At 35.6% G+C, this 22,179-nt stretch overlaps 2 protein-coding genes and 1 long non-coding RNA gene across 5 annotated transcripts; 2 read left to right on the forward strand and 1 right to left on the reverse strand.

The window, feature by feature from the left end:
* Positions 1–1,395: 1,395 nt before the first annotated feature.
* On the reverse strand, positions 1,396–21,620 carry LOC309510848. The gene is made up of 5 exons (XR_014210447.1): positions 20,990–21,620; positions 9,317–9,481; positions 8,617–8,710; positions 8,373–8,510; positions 1,396–5,417 (listed from the first exon to the last, which is right to left on the reverse strand). It is a non-coding gene; the product is annotated as an uncharacterized lncRNA (long non-coding RNA).
* il11b (interleukin 11b) lies at positions 3,401–12,040 on the forward strand. 3 transcript variants are annotated; one of them, XM_082185773.1, is made up of 5 exons: positions 3,401–3,483; positions 8,601–8,764; positions 8,904–8,984; positions 9,306–9,458; positions 10,574–12,040. In XM_082185773.1, the coding sequence occupies exons 1-5, from the start codon at positions 3,408–3,410 to the stop codon at positions 10,733–10,735; spliced, it is 636 nt and encodes a 211-aa protein (XP_082041899.1). In that variant the 5' UTR covers positions 3,401–3,407; the 3' UTR covers positions 10,736–12,040. The 3 variants fall into 3 exon arrangements, with proteins under 3 accessions (XP_082041899.1, XP_082041898.1, XP_082041900.1); XM_082185772.1 differs by lacking the exon at positions 3,401–3,483 and adding an exon at positions 5,409–5,997; XM_082185774.1 differs by lacking the exon at positions 3,401–3,483 and adding an exon at positions 6,007–6,589.
* Positions 12,665–18,016, forward strand: LOC309510833 (serine/threonine-protein kinase SBK1). The gene is made up of 4 exons (XM_082185758.1): positions 12,665–13,036; positions 14,425–14,569; positions 14,721–14,923; positions 16,308–18,016. The coding sequence occupies exons 1-4, from the start codon at positions 12,965–12,967 to the stop codon at positions 16,974–16,976; spliced, it is 1,089 nt and encodes a 362-aa protein (XP_082041884.1). The 5' UTR covers positions 12,665–12,964; the 3' UTR covers positions 16,977–18,016.
* Positions 21,621–22,179: the final 559 nt, after the last annotated feature.

Genomic DNA, 22,179 nt, shown 5'->3' on the forward strand with positions numbered 1-22,179 from the left:
GGCAGTTTCTACGCTTACGAGAATACTTGATTAGTTGGTAGAAGTAATTACACATTAATGAGCACATATCATTTTGAAAGAACAAAGTGTTTTTTGCTAAGAATCAACTTAAAAAATTACACAGTGTAGCTTTAACTTATAAAACTATCAGATTAAAGTTGGAATATAATTTTTTTTCCGATAAGTTTAAGTGAAATTATTATTTTTTTATGAAAAAGCGCGTTCTGTATGAACGGACACTTATGCAAAAACAAAACTGTTTGAAAATATGTTTGTACACAGATTTCCAGATGAAGCATTCTTCAGATTTGGAAAGGTGTGCGGTCTTATCATTCCTCCATCTATTTGAAATCCATGGATCACCCTTCTATGTTGCTGCTTGTTCATACACAAAAAATTAACTTTCAAATGAATATTACAAATGAATAAAAGACTATCTAATATGGAAGCCCGTCTCATATAGCCTACTGATAATTTATCATTAATGTTATTCACTGCAGAGCGTGCCATGTTTGCTGTGATGCATTTACATGGCTTTGACCAGCGGATGTCGCTAGTGCGGCACGCCCTTCTGCTCCGCTGCTTTGCGCATGCGTAGAAGTGCGAGAAAAATAAGTCATTATTACGAGAAAGTTTCTCATTATTATGAGATGTCAAGTCATAATTATGAGAACGTTTCTCATTATTACGAGATGTTAAGTCATTATAACGAGAAAGTTTCTCATTATTACGAGATGTTAAGTCATTATTACGAGAAAGTTTCTAATTATTATGAGATGTTAAGTCATTATTACGAGAAAGTTTCTAATTATTATGAGGTGTTAAGTTATTATTAGCCTACGAGAAAGTTTCTCATTATTATGAGATGTTAAGTCATTATTACGAGAAAGTTTCTAATTATTATGAGATGTTAAGTTATTATTAGCCTACGAGAAAGTTTCTCATTATTACGAGATGTTAAGTCATTATATTATGAGAAAGTTTCTAATTATTATGAGATAAGTTATTATTAGCCTACAAGAAAGTTTCTCATTATTACGAGATGCAAGTCATTATTACGAGAAAGTTTCTCATTATTATGAGATGTTAAGTCATTATATTATGAGAAAGTTTCTCATTATGACTTACAGAATTATATTTTTTACTCAACTATGGCGGCAACGGGCTTCCATATTATGGAGAGTAATTAATGACAGAATTTTCATTTTTGGGTGAACAATCCCTTTAACCATATTGCATGTTACTCAGAGAAAGACATGTTTAGCTGGTCAAAAATGTTACATTCAGCTGTCACACATTTGTTGGTTTTTGAAAAGAAAAAAAGTTCATTTTTTACTAGGAAAGGAGTGGTTTTGATGCACAAAGTTGTTTTTATTGTCTCTTATTACAAAAATATTTTATTTAAACCGATAAAAATGCAGATCCTGGTGTAAATAATAATGGGGGGGTATACTAAATAGTTATACTTTTTAAAACTATTGTTCCATTGCAACCCCTTTGAAGTTTTTGACTCTTAAATAAAAGTTTGAGACACGTAATGCAAAAAACCACAAGTTGCAGGTGTTAAAAAAAAAATCCCTGGGTTAATACAGAAGCATCCTTCTTCATTTTTCACCACTATATTAAGTCCATCGTGTTGGTATAACATGAATGTGTATGCTTTAACTTTAGGTGAACTCGTAAATTTTTCCACTTCCTCTCACTCTCTCTCACTTTCTCTGTCCGTCTGTCTGTCTCTCTCCTGCATTCTTTGCATTCCATTAGTCACTGACAAGCAGATTAGAGATGAAAAATGGTGTGACGAAAACGGAATTCACACTCCCCTCCCGTCAGCTATTTGTGTGCGTCTGTGAGGATGTCGGTGTGTCTGTGCATCACAGGAAAGTCCTCATTTTGCACATAAGTAAGAAGTTGACTTTGTATATTTCCATCTGCAAGAAGAAAGATTCATGATTTGAAATAGCTGATTAATATGGCAAACTTCTGACACAAGGCATGGGAGGTTGAAGAACAAATGCAACATCAACATGTTAAGAAATTTAAAATAAAGGCAATAACGTATCGTTTCGTATCGTATTTTTATTATTATTATTTATTTGTTGTTGGCTTAAATAACGTCAAAGTCCATCAGCCAATCACAATCATCAAGCATTTATGCTGTGCTCTATCTATATGCTATGGTAACAAATATACACCTGGAAACTATTAACTAGAGAGGGATGAAAATACTTTACATACAGCGTCATTTTTAGTGTCTAGAGACAATACATTTGAATGGGTTAAATGGATAGTTCACCCCAAAATGGAAATGTTGTCATCACTACGTTATGTAGTGAAACAGAGTGAAACCTCAAGAGTTTTTTTTCTTCTGTTGAACACAGAAGAAGATATCTTAAAGAATGTTGGTGTGACGATGTCATAAGTTACCCCTAATTTCTGTGTATGACCCGTGTTTGTTTGGTTTATATTATTTGTATAAATGCTTGTTTGTTTTGGTCACTTTTTCTAGTCTAAGGATTAGATGGACGAAAAGACACCATGAGTTTTCTTTCTTTATTTAGAATTTATATCAACATTTATATCTTCATTTTCATAACGTAGCTTTTTGTATCACGGCTGCAGCATGGTTCCGGGGTTTGGGGTTTAAGAGGAAGTGCGGTCTTCCTGTTCCTCATTTTATGCCATGATGCCATCCCAAGGAATTCCGAGTAGTGTAGGCATGGTCTATTTCCCAGTGTGAGCAGGGGGGTCATTTTTTCATTGTGTTTATTTTGATAGTATGTTGTATTGTGTTGTTTATTATTTGTTTTTGCTTTTTTTAATTGATGTTAATGTATTTTGAATTTTATTTTCATTTAGGTTTATCTATTTATGAATGTGTGTGTATATATAATTTCTTTTTTCTACTCCCCTATTTGTAAAGAATGGTTGAACCGTTGAGTATGAAAGGATTCATCTTTTCTCTCTGAGTCAGTTCTGGAGAGGGTCACCTTTAGTGTCTCTCTTTTGTTCTTTTTTATTATTATTTAAATTTTTTTTGTCAATAAAACTTTAAATTGACTGCAAGCAGTGTCTCCTGCCTTTGCTCTGGCCATGTCCCAACAGTTGGTAACCAAACAGTTAACGGCATCCATAGTAGGAAGAAAAAAAATACTTTTGAAGTCAATGGTTACTGTCAACTGTCGGGTTAATATTTATTTTTTTTAATAAAAAAAAAAATGTAAATTTTCAATTCAATTTTTTTTTTTTATATATCTTCTTTTGTGTTCAAAAAAAGAAGAAAAAAAAACCTCATTCAGGTTTGGAACAACATGAGGGTGAGTAAGTGATAGAATTTTCTTTTTTGGGTGGACTATCCCTTTAAGGGTCAATAACAATGGTGTTCACTCTGCAGGAAAAGTCTCGTGATGATGTCACAAATGACTGGCGCTTGGTTTAGACTCACTGATGATGACAGATGCTTGGATCATCCCCGAAAAAAATGTGCGTGTGAGAGCAAGTCTGTGTGTGTGAGGCCATAGGAAGACATTAAGTCATAGTTTTAGTCATAACAGTTTACTATCCTGTCCGGGCATGTTGGCCGATATCACATTTAAAAATAAAATTAAATTAGTATCTGGTCATTCACTGTACATTCTGGTCATTCACTGTTTTCGCAATTTTACTTGCTCGACTGGAAAGAATGTGGTTTTGCCAAACATAACAGTGGTAGGCCACAAAAGAGATTTAGGTCAGCAAGAATGTGAGTTATCCACCGCCTTTTGATTTGTTTTGGGATTCCCCTTTCTTCACTGATCTAGGACTTTTTGGACTGTTATCTGACCCCTTCCTCCCACGCCAGGGCCTGTGAATTCTATGCTTTTTACCTCTGAGTTGTTTCCTTGTTCAAAAGAATAGAATGAGAAACAGACAAAATGGCTGTAACCCAATATCCTGTTTTAGTGATTTTTATACTGTCACAGGCAGTGTATGGAGCATATTAATACGTATTATATACGAGCGATGCTCATGACATGCAGAAGAAGAAGAAAAAAACGCTGGTAGGTCACATGACAGTGACATGTTGGATATAGTACGTCTGAATTTCCTTCATACTACATAGAACATACTTCTTTAATGGTCATGTAGTAAGTTCAAATTCAAATGTAGTAGCTTACCTACTCAGGGTGCGATTACACGACAGTCATGTACTGAAAACAGAAAAGATTTTCCTTTGCATTTTCCGTGAAACCATTGTCTAAATAAATTCTCGTACATGGATGCGCGAAAAACGTCTTAAAATGATGTATTCTGCTGCCAGGCCAGTAGTTGGTGATGTCACTTCGTAAACAAACACTACCCGCCTATAGACTGAACACGTAACACGCATGCGCATGACATCACCTTTTTCACAAATCCGTGTTTTTTTGTTGTTGTAGTTTACACGGAAACGATAACGGTATTGTTTTCAAAAACATGCACCTTTAAACCCATTTTCAAAAGTTTGCATTGTCAGGCCCCCAAACATTTACATTTCTTGTGTAAATGAAGGGCCAAAACGCATAAAAAGTCTTACGTTTGTAGTTAAAATATGGTAACCGATCATGTAAACGGCCCCTAAGACAGTATGCGATTTTCGGACGCACGAAACTTCCTGCTGTGTGCCTGTTTGTTCCCATAGTAACCTAATATGTCCACCTGTTCCTTGTTAATTCACTTATTTAGTCCTGTGTATTTATAACCCCTGTTGAGTTCAGTTACTTCTTAATTATTGTCTGTCATGGTTATGGTACTCTACGTTTTTGTTGTTCTTGTGATCTTTGTTTTATATTAGGAAGAATATAAAGAGTATATATATATATATATATATGTCTTTGGGGGGGTGTGAGTGTATACAGTATATATGTGTGTATATGTATATATACACATACACACACACATACATACATACATAGTGTATAGCACAACTAGGAACAGCTGAAAAAGGAAGTTATAGAATTCAAATTTGGAGCATCCGATTCTCTATGATCAGTTCATTAATAGAGGGAAGGATGTTGTTTCTGCTTGATCATGCGTTCCTTTTCAGGAATTTAAACACCTCAAATAATCCACCCACTTGGGCTAAATGTGGTTTGTCTTTTGCTGTGAACGCATCCGAATATGACACAATGAACTTCTGTCTACTGAGCATTAACAATCCACCTACCCACCCCTGCTTTATGAAAAGGTTGCCCTGTCACAGAATATGATGCAGCTTCTGATGCTGCAGAATAATGGATGAATGTTGTGTCTGGACAAAGCATGTTGTTCTAAACGTTCTGTGACATAGAGGTGCATGATTTCAACAAAAGATTAGAATATCCTGTAGTGAGTAACATTTTTCCCTACTTTCTTTGGGAAGGGCACTGAGGTGTGTTCTCCATCCATTGATTTTCCACCTGTTGCATCGGAGAAAATGAGATTAACATCATCATCATCATCACCATGACATCAACCAGCCGATTACTACTCACTTTAATCGCAATTACTCATTATTATACACTTTCTCCATGCCCCATAAATGAGTCATGGCTGACTGTATATAAAATGCCATCAGTCACTAAAAACATTTTCTTTTTTGCAGCGCTTCAAATTAGTGTGAATACAACTGATGGGAATGCACAGTGTGCACTTAATCTATAACTGTATTCTAAGTACACTAGACCACAGAATTCTAGGCTACTCTCACCACTTCCTGAAGAGGTACAGGATATGACCCCACACAGTATTAACAGTCATTATCTTTATCAACATGTCTCTCTTTGCCTTGCCTTGTCTTGGGCACATCAAGAAAAGAAGAAATAAGAATGAGTGGGTGATGGAGAAAATGAAAGAGAGAGAGGGAAGGAATGCATGTATGTGCATGAAGGCATGAAGACACTTGTGCATGCTGGATGTCTGAGTGGAAATTACACCGAGATGTGTCAGAGGAGGCAAAGCCGACAAATGTGGGGGGAAATGGTCAGTCGGGAGGCATGGGTAGGGGGGCTTCAGATCTTCTAGATTAGTGTGTGAGTGTACTGTGACTGTTGTGTTGTGAACTCCACCTAATTTATCTTTTAAAAAAGCCTTCTCACGCCTCATGGTCCATCATCTCTGAATTATTTTATTTTTTTAATGTTTTACAATGTTGAACTGTAATCTGATACAAGTCTCAGTATACATATATTCTATATCAAAGACAAACTGGTAACTATCAGATTTGGGGATGAATATGAAGATGTCACTTGAGTATAGAGTCTTCTACATATAGTGGAGATGCTTGACGTAAGGTTTATTTGCGTTAAATCCAAATGTAGAAATCCCAAATTAGGAACATAAGGATCTGGAGACATCAAGTTGTCGGAAATAGCACAAAAAAAAATTAGTTCTTCAGAAAAAAGATATGTCTATTGAGAGGGGGTGTGTAGGTCTGGACTTTTTTTTCCTGAATGTGAATGAGTCACAGTGTGTGTGTCATGGCCCATACTATAAAGGAGAACACTTTCACTAGTTCCAATGTTAGTAGAGTGATAAAGACAAGTTTGCACACTGTGTATACTACTTGGTTTTTTGGGGATTATCATGAAACGTAAGTTCTTTCTTCATTTTTTTCCCCCACTTTACAACACAGCCATGGGAATGAGTTTAAGTGAAGGCAAAAATATGTAAACTGTAGAGGGTGGGTCTAAATGGGTGTCTATTCAGAATAGTAGTTGTAATAGTAATAGTGGTCAAGGCTCATTAACCTCAAGGTATATTCAAGGTTAATTCAAGGTACAATAGGTAGATGTTAGAGATGGGTATTGTGTCATTTATATTATTTTAAATATGTAAATCATATTGTGTTTAACTCTTAATTATGATTAATTATTGAGAAAGTTTTTTTTTTTTTTTTTTTTTTTTTTTGTGAAGAATCTGTTTAGATCTTTATCATAATAGTTATGGGGATTTAACAACCATAACACTTAATATTCAGATTAGTTGTCAACCAATACGTTTTTTCAGTGTTTACTGTAAATTATTAGTTAAAATACTTTGGTTCCCCAAATCCTGAATATGTGGTTGAATTCTTAATAAAAGGAGGTCAATTAAGGTCCATAAGGTCCATTAAGGTCAAAGGTCAAGGTTATTTTCTCCTAATCAAATCAGACTGACCATTTGTATCTTTGAAGGTATTTAACCCACTAATTCATATCTGGTCTGTTCTGTAATTATATTAATTCAATATCGTTATAATACAATATAATATATGTATATATGTTATAATGTTATAAAATAATAGAATAATGAGATTCAGAATGTAATAATATTTAAGGCAGTGTTCTTTTTGACTAAAACTAAACTATTTTCAGTAATTGAAATACAGCTAAAATAAAATATAAATATTAGATTAAAAACGTAAATGAAAATTAGAAAAGATGCCTTGGAGACTGACTGAAATAAGTTTAACTTGAAGTACTAAAACTTTTTTTAAAAATCAGATTTTAATAAATAGTAGATAATACTAAATATAACAGTTTCAAGGCTGTAGCGGGATCAGAGTTCTAACCTCAGTCTGTAAACATTCTTACATTGCTTTTGCATGATAATGTCCAATTTGAAAACATAATTCGTATCGACTCGGATCAGTATCAAGCTCATAACTGAACAGTTGAGCTATATTAGGGCAATGCTATCTCTAAATTGTGTTGACAGAAGCGAAAAGATGCTATCAGAGTGAAGCAAACATTTTCCAACACTAATGCAGAAAGAGGATGTCTGCGAGTGAGTCAACAGCTGTTGAGCCAATGGAGTCAGTGTGATCTTTCACTTCACAACGGTTTTGATGGAGATCGCCTCTCTATCAAATCTGAAGGGGTTGCACGCAAGCGGTTATCATTGACCTTAATTTCTCCATTTAGAAAGTTTTCAAAGGATGCTAATTGCGTAAATAGCCATTCATTTCCTTCTGATGCTTATCAAAGGGTTAAATCACACAGTTATCACATATCTGCCGAATGTATTTGAAGGCCTACGACCTTCAGACAGACTTCAGCTATGGCTCATTGGAGTTTGCTGTGGATAAAGACTGGCGGAAACATCAAACGGGCCGGGAATTAGCCAATTATTAGCGGTTAAAGGAAATAACTGCATTAGGCCTAATATATATTTTTCCCTTTAAGAGTCAAGAAATGCATAAAATGCAGCTAAAACTTTGTTTCTATACATGTGTATATATTCTCTCTCTATTCAGATTCACTAGTTTTACCAGTTTGAAATTTCATGAGCTTAGGCATGCATGCTTTCATCCAAAGAGTAATTTTTTTTAATTTTGTACACTCCAAGAAACCGATTGCAACCCAGCTACAGTTACAAATGTGTGTCCAACATACCTTGGGAATTCCTGTGGGGAGAAATCTTCCCGTGTTCCAAATTTTTTGTCTCATCCGGTGTAACCATTACAAACCAAGAGGAAAAGCTCTCCGTGCAAATTCCTCTGTTTAGATACAAGATTTTAGGGAGTAAAACAGCTGTTCGGGACACACATTGAAACACTTGTGACTCAGAGCAGTTGTTCCAATTGCATTAATATGAAATTCTATTTGTTTTTATGCTGACAGTGTCAACTGACTTCACCTTTCCCCTCATCGTCTTGGTGACTTTTGTTGAGCTCTTCGACTTCGTCACAGCCCGTCCCGCTGTACCACAAGGAAAAAATGATCTGCGAATACTTAACCAAGACATGCAAAAGCTATTAAAAATAGTATCTGAAGAATATCAAGTGGTAAGTGTCAGTTTGCTGATACATGTTTATGTAAATGATTTTCTAATTCATTTTAAATGTCCCATGCAGAATAAAACGCATGCACTCTTCGGGTCATTTAGCTTACTGTTTGTCTGATTAAACGCTTGACATTTTTCAGAATAAGCTGATCGACTTTGAACAATCGCTCACATCCCTGCCCGCTCTGAACGTCAGAACAGAAGACCTGAAATCACTCGAGGTAGTACATCAACATCTCTGCCTCTGTCTTATTCTTTTGTCTGTCTCAAGAAGACTTTCTTTTCGACTGTATATTTGTTATGAATAACATCTGAAATTAAGACCAAACTGTTCATTGAAAACCCCAAGATTACGTTTATCTTCTCCCAACCAAAAGGCCTGGCTGAAAACTGAAATTCAGTGCCATTTTAAAGCATGGTTTGCCAAGAAAGAATGACGGATAGACAGAATGATAGATAGAGAGACAGATTATTATTAGTTTAGAATATATCTAGTTTCAAAAATAAGATGTGTGTAACATCTGTCTCCTTTTGGCCCACAGTTGAGCAGTACCTTAGCACAGCTGTACTCTGGTCTTAAATCCTTCAAGTTCCATCTTAACTGGATCCAGCAGAAACAAGACGAATTGGGGAGTGATCATTTTAAGACAAAGAATACCCATCTTATCCAACTCATCAACAGAGTGCTCACACAGGTAAGAAGAATCGTGCAGCTCACCTAGGAAATCAAACAATAACTTAAAATCTGTCAAAATACATGCTAAGTAAGATCATGCCAACTGATGTCATATATACACACAACCGTTCAAATGTTTGGGGTCAGTACGATTTCTTTTTTCTGAAAAACATTTTTCAGCAAACATACATTAAATTCATCAAAATGACTTTAAAGACAGTAGATTGCTACAAAAATTCTATTTCAAATAAATATGGTTCTTTAAACTTTTTCTATTAATCATTTCTGGCAAAAAAATAAAAATGTATCACGGTTTACACAAAATTATTAAGCAGCACAACTTTTTTCAACATTGATAAAGAGACATGTTTCAGCATTACAGGAATAAATTATATTTTAAAATATTGTAAAATGGCAATAATATTAAATCATGTTACTTTTTACATCATAATATGTAAAATGCGCCAGATTTAGCCAAATTGGTAAATTTTAACCCGTATATACATATACATACATACATACATACATACATACAAACAAACATGCTAATTTGATGTAGGCTAAACAGTGCAACTTAAGGTATTTGTTTAAATTGAAATATATTTACAAAATGTACTTCAAGCAAGTAAGTTTGGCTAAACGCAATAAATATTTATTTTATATATACACATGAAAACTTATAAAAAATATATTTACGTAAATATTTTGAAATCTATGACCAATATATTAAATTTGGTTACACTTTATTTTGTTGGTCCTCTTTAAATATTCTGTTGACTATAAGTAACGTTGCACCTACATGTCAACTAACTCTCAGAGTATTAGTAGAGTATTAGTAGGGTATAGTAGACTGGTAGGGTTAGTAGAATAAGTTGACGTACTTATAGTCAGTAGAATATCTGTTGGGAACCATTACAATAAAGAGTTAGCAGATATACTAATATATATATATATATATATATATATATATATATATTCTTTTATGTTTTTCATAATATAGGTCAGTGTGACGACAGAGGCAAAATCTTGAAACAAATAGATTATTTCATAAATTACACTGGCTGACACAAAGCGAAAGTTAAATAAAAGTGAAAATAGGAAGTGGTTAAACATATCTTCTAAACTATCTTACAGATTGAGAAGCCAGCTTCTGAGCTCATCCACCCTTCCCTGCCTCCTCTGAAAACAGCCTGGAACTTCAACCAGGCCAATGTGGAGATCAACAAAAAACTGTACTTCTTTTGCCTATGGTACAATAGAGCACTGAGAGCACTTTTGAAAGCAAAACAATCGTGATCATACATCATCATTTGACACCAGTAGCCCTCAGCGAATCTCAATGGTGCAAGTAAACGCAAGATGAGGTCGGCAGGCATCGTGGTAGCATCGTTTGACTTGCCTTAATGTTTGAAGGGATGGAATGAACGTTCCAGCCTTTAGAAGTCATCTTCCATCAGTTAACGGTTCATTTGTGTGATGTTGTTGTTTTAATATTATTAATAAGTTATCTATTTAATATTTATTCAAATTGAGTTTTTGTTTACAATGAAGGATTTTTTTTTTATACATTGAGTGAATGAGAAAAATAGCACTTTAAAAAAGTGTGTCATTTTAATAATGAAATTTGTATGCAAAATCAGCTGCAGGCAGTTGCTAATAATGACCAATAGGTGTCGCTATAAGGTGTGTAATGATGACTAATAGGTGTCGTTACTGTGGTACAACTGTGAAGTATTATTAAATGCAGTTTAGGACCTGCACTCCTTTAATTATTTTTGTTGAAAGTAAGTAATTTTGCGAAGATGTCGTGAATCAACATACTTGTTAAAAAACATAACTATCTTTTAAGGTTAAGGTTAGACTGTGTTTGACAGGGATGTTGACCAGAAGTTGATCCAGTAACACAAAATCACCATATGATCAAACTGGGCATTCAATACAAAACAACTTCCATAGTTTTATAAGGGTTAATGGATGCTATTGTGAACACACTGAAAATACAGTACCTTGAAAAGCACCCACTACCTGAAAGTTGTATTTATTCGCTGCGACATTGTTTATTCGCTGTTTATTCTAAATGAAATGTAACTTAAAGGTATAGCGGAGGATGTTTTACTTCCTGGTGGGTAGTCTAAACTATTGGTCCTCCTAATTGTCAATCATTCTGGTGAATCAATCAAACTTTTCAAAAAGTGGAGAGGGCGGGTCTTATCTAAAATTTGGAAAGATCCTCCGCTATACCTTTAAGTAATAACCTATTGCAGATATGTACTGAAAAGACGAAAAAAGAATCTTGAACAATGCCAAAGCCTTTTTCATTTCATAAGACTATTTGTAGAGAGGAGAACAAATATACAGTGTTTACATGATAAAGAAACTGTGTTAATATCTGATAATCATTCAGAACTCAAATTCACATTTCAATTTGACTTTGCAAGCTCAGTCAGATGGATGTAGACTGGGAGAGTCCTGGATGTTATTTTTATTTTTCATACTTTTTTTTATACATATCTATGTATTTATTTTTGTATTTATATGTTTTATTTGATTATTGTCATTTGAATTGTCATTTTTCTTTCAATAAACTGATTTTGCATCAAACATGCAGAGCTTGTTCTTTTTTTACTTGTTGAACTGCTTCGGCAACAACTGAACCTTTAACAAAACAATCTAACCATCGCATTATTTCCGATGTTCTGAAAATAATTATTTATATTTTATATAAAATTTGTGTGTCTTGTCATAGGTTTATAAATAATTCCCCTGCCGTCTAGCTGAGCATTTTCACAGATAGTTGAGCTCAACTAGATCCAGACAGATAAAAATTGCCAGCTATAGTGTAATCAACCATGAACGTCAAAATCTTTGTCATGATGACTAATACCAAACGGTGCAGAACAAGGAACAGGATATGGATAAAGGATACGTCACATGACTGTGTGTGAGTTTAAAACCTGAAAAGTCAGGACTTGGCACGTCCGGCAGAAAGAGAGATCTGTGATGCAAGCGTTTTTGCGTAGCGCTCTCTCACAGCTGTTGGATTTGTCATGCTCCCTGAGAGAGAAATTGATCATGCTGACCAGCATCATAACCATATTTGGTTAATTAATCGCACTAAATTAAACATTACATTGCCAGCCCAACATGAGATGCAAAATGAGTTTGCTATAGATTCAAGATGCAAAATGTGAGAGCGCTAAAGAGTTAGGGGTTTTGCCAGTAGTGACAAATTACCTGTCATACAAACCCAAAAGAACATACTGTCAGTGAATAACTCTGTAACATCCAAAAGGAGGGGTTAACAGCAGCAAGAGCACATGTGAAAGAACTAGATAGAGATAGAGAGGGGTGGGAGAAGGAGAGTACAGATAGACTATTGAACTGTAAGCAGAGGACATGAGAGATCCATTATCAACCAGAATATGCACTCAGCAGAGGCAAAATAAACCGTAACCTCTAAGTTGATTTATGACTGGTTGACCTGCTGTTGCTCATTTGACCTGCAGCTTTCAGTGACCTGAGTTTATGGACAGGCTGAGCAATAGAGAACAGCACCTCGAAATTCCCTTTCAGTCTTCAACAACAGCAAACATGACAGTAAGTCTTTTCAATCCTTTCGAAGTGTACATTCAGCTGTTGCATAAGCTTATGATCATGTAGGCAATGATTATTGCCCAAGCACATATTTTAAAAAGATTTTCAAATAGCATGAGATGTACAGTAATTTAAATGAAAGGAATTTTAGCCATGCTCCATATTTTAGGCTTATATGTACAGTATAAACTACCATTCAAAAGTATAGGGTCAGTAAGACTAATGTTTTTGAAAGAAGTCTCTCATGCTCACCAAGTCTCCGTAAACCAAAACACACATACGTATATTATATAAACACAAACTATTATGTTAGTTATGTATTATGTTCACAAAAAAGACTGTGATTTTATATTCTGCAATGTGAGAAATAATGTCACAACTAAGACAGTCACAATTAAAGAAACAGTTGCAATTACGAGAAATAAAAGAACATTTTTGAAATTTAAAGTAGCAATGACCTTTTTACTTTTTTTGTTTTAGGTAGAATGGGCTTGCAGTTATATTTATGAACAGAAGTGTTTATTTATTAGAAAGTTCAGTCTTGAAATGTAAACTGATTACTTACTACTGGCTACATATCACAACATACCAGAAAGGTATGTACTTTAATGCAACAATTTACAACATTCACAACTAATCCTAAAGAACTTAGATGTGCTGCCCATTCTGTTGTTCTTGACGAGGGGTTAACCAAAGATGACTTTTGGTGAGCAGTCTGTCCTCACACAACTCATGCCCAACAGGTGCACCTTTTACCTCTTATGCAACACTGTCCCCCTTCTTCATTATCCCGAACCGCTGCTTTACTAAAGAGTGTAAACGTTCTGCTTTTGGGACACCAAAGCATTAACAGACTAAAAACTGAAAACATCATCTAGTTCAAATGTATTCAATTCAAATTATGTATGACATTTTATCGGTTACCAATACTATTGCTGAACAGAACACTTAATCCTATGAAACTCAGCTGATAGCACGGGTGTTTAAGGACAGTTAAGATGTGTTGACAGAATAAGCAATCCTCAGAACTGAACCTCAAATCACCCTTTCGCTGTAGTGATCTTATAATAGTATGTAATGACAGACCCCGGGAGTATATCTCTGATCCAGCTAGATCATATTTACTTTCAACATGGCGTTTTGTGGTATTTGGTCCCCTTGTAGACAGCTAGTGAAACATTGTTTGACATGCTACAAAATGGTAGAGAGAAAAAAAAAAAAGTATGGAAAATATGCCGTTGGCATTAAATAAGACATTTAGCAAGCTAATTAATAAATAATGACACTCTAATGGAAAATGAGTCATGCAAATTCCCTCTCAAATTACATTAGATGTTACATTTTTGCCATGTCCATCTGCAACTGTGACCATCTAGTTTTGCTTCTTGCAGACTGCCACAAGACTTTTGGATGAGCTGTGTCACTTAACGGTTCAGTCTCTAGAATCACTGGAGCCATCAGATCACTTCCAAGTTATTAAACTTCTTGGAGAGGGTTCATACGGCAAAGTTATGTTAGCAGTGCACAAGAAGAGAGGTAAGTGATGACAACCCTATTATATGTTGTTTTGTTTTTCTCTCATATGATCTTATCCACCCTACATCAAATTTCTTGGTAGAGTGCTTGATTACTGTTTACTGCTTCCTTTATTTACCTTTGACAATATCTCAATTTGCATGTAATCTAGGAACCCCAATGGCCCTTAAATTCTTTCTGCGAGAATCCACATCTCTCCTGTCATTTCTGAGGGAATATAACCTGTCTTTGGCCTTTTGCACCCACCCCTCACTTACCTCAGCTTTGGGCATTGCTTTCTCCACTCCTACTCACTACGTATTCGCCCAGCAACCTTGCCTCTATGGCGACCTCTATGATGTCATCGTTCCTGAGGTTGGTAAAAGCTTGACATCAGTTACATACGTCTTAATGATGATTGTATATGATTAATGAGAATTGCATGCAGGAATTAAACATCTATTTGCATGCCACAACTGACTAGTCCAGTCGAGAACCTCAAAAAGGTACATCTCTTGAGTTGTAATACACATAAAATGTTTAGATCAGGGTTGTACAATCCAGCTCATGGAAGGCCACCTTCCTGCAGTATTTAACTAACCCTAACCCTAACTGAGCTAACCTGAGCAAGCTAATCAAGGTCTTTAGAATTCTCAGAAACTTCCAGGCAGTTTCCAAAGGATCCAAGAGGGCCAATGTCCTGCAGAGATTAGTTCTAACTGGCCCCAGATCACTTTCCTGGATGTTTCAAGTAATACTGAAGACCTTCATTAGCTGGTTCAGGTGTGTTCGATTATAATTGCATCCAAACTCTGCAGAATAGTGGCCCTCCAGAAGCAGGATTATACACCTAAGGTTTGAATCAGTGGCCTGTACTCCCAACACTGTACATTTTGGATGTCTCCCTATCAAACACACCCAATTCAACTCATCGGCTCATCAGTAGAGACTCCAAGATTATGGAGCAATCCAAAACCACTGGTTTAGATGGCGTGAAATTTTATTGTAATTAACAGGCTCTATGATCTTGATGGTGTTTTGTAATAATCTATGATGGTGATTGTAAATATACGCTCTGTCTGTTTGACATATAATATTGTAGAACAGTGGTTTTCAGTTCTGGTCCTGTGGACCCACCAAAACCACTGTTGTAGAACAAACAACTTAAGCCTTTAAAGTATGATTAAGTGATGTCCAATCTCCTGGAGGGCCACTATCCCTCCAGTTGGCTCCAATTTTAATAAAGCATACATGAACAAGCTAATCAATGTTTTAGGGCAGGGGTAAGCAACTCTGGTCCTTGAGAACCACTTTCCTGTAAATTTTAGCTCCAACCCTAATCAAACACACCTGAACAAGCTAATCAAGGACAGAATTAGAAAGGGAGGTGAGTTTACATTTACATTTATGCATTTGGCAGACGCTTTTATCCCAAGCGACTTACAGTGCACTTATTACAGGGACAATCCCCTGGAGCAACGTGGAGTAAAGTGTCTTGCTCAAGGACACACTGGTGGTGACAGCTGGGATCGAACCAGCAACCTTCGATTTACCAGTTCAGTGGTTTAACCCACTAGACCACCATCTCCACAGTTTGACCATGGTTGGAGATAAACTAGGACCAGAGTTGCCCAACCCTGCTTTAATGTTACTAGATAATTTCCAGGTAAGTTTGTTGGGGCAGGTTGGAGCAGGACATTGGCCCTCCAGGAAAGGTATTGGACACCCCTGGCTTAAGTGGTAACTTGATTTCTTGCAGGTTGGTCTGGAAGAGAGCCATGTCCAGGGAGTGGCTTCCCAGATCAGCGGTGCCCTCTCTCACCTTCATTCCCTTGGCTTTGTCCATCGTGATGTCAAACCGGAAAACATCTTCCTGTGTGACAGTGACTGCCGTTGGGTCAAGCTTGGTGATTTTGGCATGGTTAAGGCTGCAGGGACCAGGGTACCATGTGTGTGGTACAGTTCTCCTTACTGCACGCCTGAGGCTGAGATTGCAAGGAAGGGGGAGGAGATTGATTTGGGCAACTCAGAGGTGGATGACAATGGGAACAAGCCAAAAGGGGACTCCGGAAAGACTCAAAGGATGTTGGTATCTGTTGATCTCAGTACAGACAGCTGGGCATTAGGCATTCTAATCTACGCCATGCTTATGGGGAGCCTTCCATGGTCTGAGACCGTTTCAGACAACACTGCATATAAAAGCTATCTACAGTGGAGCAATTGGGAAGGTTCAGCATTGCAAGAGAGAGGGTCAGATCAAACTGAGGACTTCCACCAGGTGGCAACCCAGTTTGCAGCATTCACCCCTCTTGCGACGTGTCTTCTCAAGTCCCTGCTCTATCCACAGCCCAGGCTTCGTGGCAGGCCAGATGAGGTGGGAAGGTACCTAGGAGGAGCCTGGCTATTGGACAAGGATGTCAATAGATGATGCAATGGACTTATGATGGACAGGACTGAGGTTGTAGTCATCTGGACTATTCACTCTTGGCAATCACTTTTTAGGTTCTGATGGTAACAGACAGTTCTAATCATAAGACTGTTGTTTAATACATTTATAATTAGTTGGGAGTTTCTTTTCCTAACTGACCATTACAGATCTTAACTGTAAACATTGAAGCTTTTAGAATACCCCAAAGAGTCATTAGGGTTGATTCAACTGAAATTCTAAAACCTTGGGCCTCCATCCACAGTCCAGCAATATTGCTATCCTCAAAAACAATGTGCGTCCTACAAAGATACAGCTATATCTGTAAACAGATGGAACAGACGTTGAAATTGTTAGTTGCATAGTTTATGATGGGGGAAAGAAGTCTATTTAAGGCAAATCAGTTCACTCAGCATTTTCATGCAAGCGCATCTACATTGCAACAACAATGGCATCAAAAATCAGATAAACAAACTTGAAATTTTTCAGGAAAATTTGCTTTTCTGGAGCAATCATACTGTATTTGGCAGTTACTTTGACTTGGTCAGTCTTTTCCTCATACTGTCAATGAAACTAAAATTGTTTTCAAACATCGTATCTCTATTGAGACATACTGTATATCTGAGTGAAACAACTTATCAAACGGGGGGAACATTTTTTTACGATGGGACTTGATATTGTCCATCGGGAATTGATTGGAACAATGGCTCATTGTTGTTTGCTATTTGCTGTGGTCTCATGTAAGTGACAGGATGCTGGAGAGCAGGGATTATAAGTTAATGTTTTTGACAAGAGTTTTTAAAAATGTGCACGGATAAATCATTTATAATAAATGCAATATTCCATCTATTTCCTTTAATTGTCAACTTTGATTTCATGGTGACTTTAATGGATGACAGAGGAGTATTATGATGTATACATAAATAATATATGATAATGATTTCCAAACTGGAGGATCTTGATGTCCTAGACTGGAATTCATGATGGAACTGATGGGAACGTATAAATGTCAAATTAATTCAAATAAAGCAATTAAAATGTAATGGTTTGCTTTGATCTACAATAAAACAAAATCTGGAAATGTATATAATCACCAACATATTAAACTGTATTTGTAACTCTTCTTATATAGTTTGCTTAAAATCATAAATATTGGAATGTTCACTCCAGTCTTAAAAGCATATTTATGCTTTTAACAAACTATGCTCATTATGTCATCTTCATGTGGAGCACTCTATGTTGTGAGAGTAAGAAGGAGAATACCGTATCTCTCAAATTTCAGCAGATAACATTCAGACACATACAAGCACTCAGACACTATGTGTCCTAGATTTAAAAATAAACCCCCCGACCATTAATAAAACTCTTTCAGCCATCATCACCTCTGTCAGATGCACACACACTTGAAACCACATACACATGCATGCACAAACACACAGAATCTTCCAGATCTTTATCCCGCTGTGTCTCACACTTCTGCGTTTAAACCTGTCCCTCCATTCATTGACGCCATACACACACAACAGGGTGATGTTACATGTAACAGATAAGTCTTTGGCTTGAGTTCAAACTCTTTCAACTGATCCATGAAAACATAACATTGTAAATTACTGAGTAAATATGACAACCATATTTGCAAAATACATGGAATTAATAACATCTTGCAGAAATTCTGGTACATTTATTTACAACCGGACCATCACATAATTATAATAACAATAATAATTATAATAAATAATAATAAATAATAATAATGTACAGCTATGAAGACCACCTGACTGTTCACAATAAAAAAATCAATTAAATAAATGCAGCAGCAAATATTTGCACCAGATACTAAATGAATACAATCTAGGCCACTATCACTAAATTAAGACATCAAAAGTTAACAGATTTTGCCCTTTCAATCTGAAGTTATTTAGTCACCTTGTTAAGAGATTAACAGCTGAAATAGCTCATTACATGAAGGAAAGAAGACCACGAAGATCATTTAACAGCTCTAGTACTAACTATTCCAGTCGCTGTCTGTATGACCTGTCATTTGATATACAACATTCAAACACATTTATGTGTGCAATTACGCTAGTGTTCAAGTGCTGTCATCTTGCATGTTAATTTGCATGTAAAAGTGCATGAGAAAAATAGTTGTCTATAATATTTTATGCATGTATAGCATGAGGATGCCAGGAATACCAGTATTTTATTAGTAAAATTTCTTCTTTATGCTCAGAAAATTTCAGCCATGTGCCATTTTGCGAACTTCCACCACACTCTTTCTACACCCCGTGTGGTGGAATATCCTATCCTTCTTCTGATACTTATCACCCTTGAACGCCCAAGCATTAACATTAGATGAGACAACAGATTTAATGGGTAGACTTAAAAGAAATACAAAAACAAAATGTATATTAATTGCATGTAAAATTCCCATTGATTTGGATTACAAAGTTTTAAACTAATAAACAATGTGGTGCATATTTTTCATACATAAAAGAAACAAGAAGGAATAAGATTTATAGGCCTACTAATAAACCAAACGTGTTTTAAATACACAATAACCAGGTTTATATATTGATAAATTCAATTTATTTGATTCAAACCTATCTCTTATATTTTAACTAATTGAATTTCTTTTTACTTGTTAACTGATTACATCAATGACAATTCTATGGAATTTGAATAAAATTATTATTTAAATCAAAATCAACCTGATTAAAAAACTTAAACTATACACCGAGGGACAAGGAAGGCAGGGAACACGAGGCTTATATACAGTACACAAGACTAATTAGACAAAGATAAAACAATGAGGGACTAATGAAGGGACCCAAACGAACTACAAGAGGACTACAAACCTACACACAGGAAGCAGGAAAATAGAAATACAACATAAAAGTCCAAGCAAACAGGCAACATGTAACACTATGTCATGATTAATATGAGTGTACTTAGAAATTAGATAATATAGAAAAATCGATTCATCATGTTTTAGTCTTAATCATCAAAATTCCATAATTTCCTTTTGTGGATTAATAAAGTAGTACTGTATCGTAAAATGTTAATCATCACATTCCCCAATATGAGAAAAGGGGTGAGTTTGGAATATATAGCTTACTTCTCTCACTATCTGCTATTTAAAGATTCTGTATGGCAGAACTAGTATCTGTTCCAAGTTCTTTTAATGAGCTAGAACAAGATATCTTGATCCACTATGTGTTTGATCAGATATTAAGGAAGGGAGATCTAGCCCTCCAAAGACACACCATTAAATCAAAATGTGAAAAATCGTTCAAAGGTCAAGCTTTCTCTGTCCAATTTAATTTGACTTTAATCCTAAAGCACCTTTAATTCACATTAGCAGAACTCAACTGGCAGATCAAGTGTGTGTGTGTGTGTGTGTGTGTGTGTGTGTGTGTGTGTGTGTGTGTGTGTGTGTGTGTGTGTGTATATATGTGCATATATATGAGAGAGAGAGAGAGAGAGAGAGAGAGAGAGAGAGAGAGAGAGAGAGAGAGAGAGAGAGAGAGAGAGAGAGAGAGAGAGAGAGAGAGAGAGAGAGATAGATAGATAGATAGATAGATAGATAGATAGATAGATAGATAGATAGATAGATAGATAGATAGATAGATAGATAGAGATCATGTTCACAATCTAGACATTTTGTCTAGAGTGGTGGTGAATAACACTTGTTCACACGTCACTCACACTTTCAGACTTCTAAATGAGGACCGATTCAAGCTTGCATCAACGAGTGAACAGCTGATCCTCAAATATGCTCCCTATTTATTAGCCAAGAACATTTCCCCGCAACGTTTCAAAACCTTAACACTGTATCCTAACCAGCCGCTACCACGATGAGAGACAGGACATTTTGTTTAATCGCTTGGTTTCTATTTCTGTGCATTCACACTGAAGCCCTGACCATTTTGATCCAAAATCTATTACATATAGTATTAAAACAATAAAAGGTTACATAAATAGTGTCCCTCCTGAAAGTTCTGTCATAATTTACTCACCCTCATGTCATTCCAAACTGATGCAACTTTTTTTTCTGTGGAACACAAAAAGAGAAATGATGAATGGTGTTTTTAATTTTAGAAAGTAGATGATGAACAGGCCACTCTTTTCCATAGTAAAAGTGTAAGAGTAACCAGGTTATGCTCAAAACACAAAAATGTTTCATAAAAGTAATCAAGATGAACCACGCAACCAGTGTTTTAAAGCCATATAATAGTTTTGTATGAAAACAGACCAAAATATTAGTCATTATTCACTTATATTTATGTATAAATTAAAAACAGTCTACATATTTAATGTTTTATGGATATTAAGAAAATGTGAATATATACAGAAAAATAAAAATTAATAGGAGTAGGACCATTGATTGGAAAAAGGTAGAGCATTATTAAATTGTTTTCTATATAAACAACTTGTATTTATACACGTCTTTAGTCAACTGAAAGTAAATAATTTTGTATCTTTTTCATTCAATACATTAAGGGTATGCTTACATGACAACGATGTACTAAAAACAGAAAAGTTTTTCCTTCGCATTTTTCAAATGCCGTCAAAACGATGAATGGTCACATGGATCCGCGGAAATTACTAAAAACGCTGTATTATGCTGCCAGGCCAGTAGTTGGCGATGCCACTATACGCACCTATAAACTAAACACGTAATACGCATTCGCAAGACTTCACCATTTTCACAAAATTGTGTTTTTGTAGTTTACATGGAGACAATAATATTATCATTTTCAAAATGATGCACTTTGAAACCTGTTTGCAAAAGTTAACATTTTCAGGCCCCAAAAACGCCATTGTTGAGTAAATGAACGGCCAAAACGCATAAAAAGCTTTCCGTTTTAGTTTAAACAGGTGTCATGAAAATGGCCCCTAAGTGTCTCAATTCTCGGTTTCACTCATAAATTGTGTATAACATAAGACAATCAACTGCTGAAGCATGATCCAATTGCAAGGTAAAAAATCTCACAAGTCCAAATCCAATAATAGATGTCCCAGTCCAAAGTTCAAAAGCAATCCAATTAATTATGTAAACAAGGTAAATCCACAACCCAGGAGTCATTAGACAGGAGTCACTGGGTACAAAGCAAACCTTTGTAAGTATGAAAAACTAAGCCAATCAGAATGATTCTGTGAACAAACAAGCTATAAAGAAGATTAAGGGAACTACAAAGGGTTTTTA

This window comes from Leuciscus leuciscus (assembly GCF_965113295.1).
Source record: "Leuciscus leuciscus genome assembly, chromosome: 12".
Lineage (NCBI taxonomy): Eukaryota > Metazoa > Chordata > Actinopteri > Cypriniformes > Leuciscidae > Leuciscus > Leuciscus leuciscus.